Source organism: Habropoda laboriosa, unplaced genomic scaffold, assembly GCF_001263275.1.
Source record: "Habropoda laboriosa isolate 0110345459 unplaced genomic scaffold, ASM126327v1 scaffold145, whole genome shotgun sequence".
Taxonomy (NCBI): domain Eukaryota; kingdom Metazoa; phylum Arthropoda; class Insecta; order Hymenoptera; family Apidae; genus Habropoda; species Habropoda laboriosa.
The window spans coordinates 1,278,025-1,282,913 of NW_017100307.1; the positions used below are offsets into that span (position 1 = coordinate 1,278,025).

General features: G+C 37.2%; 1 protein-coding gene across 1 annotated transcript in view; it reads left to right on the forward strand.

Annotated features, from left to right (window-relative positions):
- The window catches only part of LOC108574065 (ras-related protein Rab-23), a 12,405-nt gene extending 8,253 nt beyond the window's left edge, over window positions 1-4,152 (forward strand). The window contains exons 4-6 of the mRNA XM_017936577.1: window positions 1,279-1,358; window positions 1,430-1,623; window positions 3,826-4,152. Of these exons, the coding sequence (XP_017792066.1) occupies window positions 1,279-1,358; window positions 1,430-1,623; window positions 3,826-3,956 (405 nt within the window). The 3' untranslated portion in view covers window positions 3,957-4,152. The remainder of the gene's footprint in view (window positions 1-1,278; window positions 1,359-1,429; window positions 1,624-3,825) is intronic.
- Window positions 4,153-4,889: the final 737 nt, after the last annotated feature.

Here is a 4,889-nt window from a genome sequence, read left to right on the forward strand (position 1 = left end):
CGTTTCCGTAGGTAGTCACGACGGATGGTGGAATGTGAAAGTGAAGGTGCCATTAAAGCAAGGGGCTGATTTTAAGTCGCTCCACAGCTGAACGTTTCCACAGGTAGCGACACACGTTAGGTCTTAGATTGTTTTGCGAATATGCGCTTCGTAGAATCGTGTCCCTTTCTAGGTGGGGGGGATCAGTTGTTACGTGCATGTAATGCGTTCGAGGCCCCTTGCTCTTGTTCTTTTAACTACTTCTTTTTGGTCTTTTCGTATAGTTTCTTTATTACTTTATGATGTGTGAATTATGTAGTTTTGTTTTGTTATTCAGTAGTCGTAAATTTTATCGAATGTGAAGAGAAAATTCAGCACTTTTTTTTTATTCGTTTCGTTCGGTACAGCATCTGATAAATACATATACAGAATCTTTCGAAGAACGTTCAAAGAAAAATTGAATCTCCCGTCGATACACTTTCCGGTTTTCCTCTCGCGTAAAACGAGTCTAAAGTACTTAGAGAATGCACGCGATTGTGTAGTACGTGCAATTCGCAATGCCTTAAAAGTATACTCTTACACGATCCGTTGTTTTATACGGTGTTCCTTAATGATACCTCTTTGATACGCGAACGCGTTGCGCAAAACAATATGGTATCCCAACGACACGAATAATTGAAAGTTGATTAGTGGCTACGCTATAAAAGCAACGACGAAAAACTCTGGGAAGATTTATCGAGAAATTTAATGATTTCGAAAGGGGCTTACTGTGAAATAGCATAATCAGTGTAATATAAGTTTATGTATAAGATTAATAACGACAGTATTAGTACGTCCGTCGGTAATTTATGACGGGCACCGGATAAAAAGCACGTTAGGCCGTAGATGATTCCGATCATCGTTCGAGATCATCGGACATGCTCTCGAATTCCTTTCGTAGAAACTTGTATGTTCGCTTTTTTTTTTTATCTCATTCGGCTACAGAGAAACAGTCGAGAGAGGTGTAACTGAGCCTTGGAACATGTACAAATCGCCGAGAATAGTTGTCACTGGTGAATATATTCGTTTCGACTATATTCCTTCCACAGAAACAGAACGAGAATTAAACGAAACTGTACATTTCACAGTTTAAAATGGAACAGGTACAAATTCTCTTTAAGGCTCAATTACGCTAATGACGATTTCTTAGAATGTACGAAATCTTCGTTTGAACGGTAGCTACTTTGTTAGCGTTAATTAGAAAAAGAAAAGAGTCTGAATCCCAGTTCGCAGACTGATAAAAGCGTTTCTGTTTTGCAGGTGGAGAACGAGTGCGGCGAAATTCCCACGGTTCTTGTACAAAACAAGATGGACCTCGTTGATCAGTGCGTCATTGATCCGTAAGCGTAACGCCTAGTTTGCTTAATTAGCGGCGCAATTTCGAGTAATCTCGAGCATAGCATTGTTTCAGGGACGAAGCTGAGAGGCTCGGTCGTGCCCTAGGCTGTAAGCTTCTAAGAACGTCCGTGAAAGAGGACGTCGGAGTCATGAGCGTCTTCCGGCATTTGGCGTCGCGATGTCTCCACGAGATGCGTCGCTGCGATGACGATTATCAGGACGACCTGAGATTATACTCTGCCGGTCCAAGATCTCCTTCTGTAATAAGTGAGTAGATTCTTTTACCTCTGTTTTCTCCACGCGTGAGATTCCTCGATGCAGCGGCAACTATCGTATCTTTCATTCTATAATACGTGCGTGTGAGTGGATCGTAATAATAATAAATAATCGCTGAGTATATCGGCACTGGAGATATACAGGGTGTCTCACAGGTTATCCTCCCTCGTCATTGAAACCTGCGATCCCGATGGAAATAAATTTCACGTTCAACTTTAATTTCGCGAGTCAAGGTCACATTATTATGCATTTCTGAACGCATTTTAATATCAGCTATGATGTGCGAGAGAGAAAAAATTACCTTGCGCCAAAAATATTTTTTCTTCATATATTCTGTCGTTCTTGTATCATCGTAATTGAAGGAGATGTTTAGGCGAAACACCCAGTATAGTATGTTGAAAGACTGGAAAACGTAGATTTTATTTGGAGAATGCTAAGTGAGTGACCTTGTCAAGGTTCTTGACACCTCCGTCTGCTAATTTTCTTCAATCAAGTCCTTTCCCTTTCTTTAATTTCACAGATCGAAAACACTGATAATATCGTGCGTTGTAATATCATTTCGTTGTGTAGACAAGAAAAAAATTGCTAATGAATGATATCATCGATCGCGATTCTTGTCGGTTATTAACACGTTGATCTGTATGAGCGAGAACAATGAAGGTGGCGTCGATTCACACGTGGCCGATCCGATCATAGACGCTGACCAGTTGTTTAGACGGTAATGCGTGTGCGAAAAGAACAGTACACTTTCTTGGAAACTCCTCGACAAGATGCATAATGTATTAACTGTGCCGGATACGCACGCTTCTACTTACGGGTGAGTTGATCCTGCTGCTGCTGTCGCCTCGTCTTTAAGTATATCGTCATCACGTTCGCGGTTCGTGAGGAGACAGATGTATCAGGCCAGCAGAATTCGAAGTAGATTATTTTTGCGACTCTCTCGCCTCATGTACTTTTCCTTTCTCGTTTCTCGACACGAAGTATTACCCGAGGAACGTTCGTGATCGCAAATCGACCGACAGTCGGTCGACAAGACAAAAGGGAGGGTTGAACGTTGGTCTAGATTTAGCAGGTGGTCTACCCTGATCAGTATTTGACCAACGGTCGAGGTTATATATGGATCTGCCGGTTATGGCTGTGCCAGGGACGCATACGATGAATTCTTTCGATAGACTATACCAAAATTAACGAACTTGTGGTAATGCCTTTTTCCAGATCAAATGAAGTTACAAGCATCTATATATGAAATTATTTAGCAAATTTAGCAGAATCCAATGTGAATGATCGTTTTAAATACGCACAATTTTTCTCTAATTATTTAGAGTGGTGTGATAAATTTATTAAATAGAAAGATCGTAGAAAATTAATGACCATAAACGTCGATTTGACGTCGAGAACTTTAGGCGCGTCTTGTAAGGTGTGAACACATCTTCAGATCGCGCGACTGTAGGAATCGATCTTGATTCTTGAATAACGCGCGAGTGTATGTAAACGACGCACACGTGTATATACACACATGCTTGCAGCATTGCCCAAAGAATGAACTTTTTCGCTTTATGCATCGATAATCCCGCGTGAAACAAAGATTGAATGAACTTAACGTTTGAAGTAGAAACTAGAGGCGGAAAATTATACGTGGATAACATTAGTGTGTTGATTTAATTGTACGGTATAAGAAAGTACGATAACTAAAATGGTCTACTTTCACGTCAAACCCGAACATAGAATAAAATTTCGACGATTTTCACGAGCGCACACGCGGTAAAAGTGTGGGAACGGAGCGTGAATCTCACTTACACCACCGTACTTAACTTTAATCGTTACTCTTCATTATTTTACAAGGAATATATTTCCTTTCGAGCGTAGCCAGTGAAGAGATATAAAAAAAAATACGCAATACTATAATTAATCGGTAGTAATCAGTTTATTCGTTAACATAAATTGTACAAATAACGGCCTATCTGTTTACAGTACATACAGCATTTACAGAGATAACAGGATTACACATAACTAATTGTATGTAAAATTATATGTAGCGTAAACCTATATATATGTAATAACGCATTAACGGGATGACGAAATGGAGTGTAAGAAATTGTACTATAAATTCAGACACCGGCTAGCTACCTCTAATGTTAGATTGCAAATTTCCCGACTTATGAAAATATATTATGTATGTATTTTGCATTACAGGTGCTTTTAGTCCGAACGGATCCACATGTGGTCGGAATACAGGGAATGGTACAATAGTTTTGCGGCCGGGAGCCAAGACAAAGAATCACAAGAAAAGGAATTTCGTAAAAAATGCTTGTAGACTACTTTAGTCTTTGCGTGGATAAATACTGAATACGGAAAGCTGTTACGAATACTTCAACCATGTACAGACTGATATACTCGTATTTATGAAAATATAAATAGCTATTGTACGATTGTTTCGGCAACGTGTACTAATTGATTTGATGTTTCATTGTTACAATTTAGTAGGTACAATGCAAAGCATCAAAGACATAACGAGAAAAACAAACGAATGAGATCATCTTTGAATAGTATTGCCCTATCGATTGATTTGTGATATGCACCCTTTCTTTAATAAAGGATTAGGCATTGAATTTTGATATACTATAAAAATAAATAAGAAATCAATTTATGCGCATAAACAACTAAAAGTTTTACTTACATCCATGCTTTTATTGAATAAAAATTGAACAAACCACTTGTGAATATATAAAGTACAAAATAAAAAGAAGGATATAACAATGTCATCACTAGAGTAATGTTTTTGTATTGAAACGGCAATGCATTTTTATATACCGAATGTTTTTATCGAATATTGTCAATTTTTTTTCGAACTTATAGACACTATTATGATAAATGCACTATGTAAATACGTCAATTATTTTATTTTGGAGCACGTTATCGTTTTAAATATTTTAAGTACGATTTTTCATTTTTCAATTAAGTACATTTTTATACCTGCGTTAAAAACTTATTGGTTTTTGCATTTTTGTAAATATATAATTTGTATGTATCGAAAATGAACGTTGAAGAAGATGAATATAGTTTTTTTCATGTGTTGAATCACGTACTAAGAAAAATCTGTAATAAGTGACCACTGACAGGAAATAATGTGGTAATTTTTAAATATCTTAAACAAGTAAAATAAAATATTTAAAATTGTTTTAAATCATTACAAATTCTTAGTAAATATTATGAACATTAATTTATATGTAAGCAAATGAGGATATAATGATTAACCA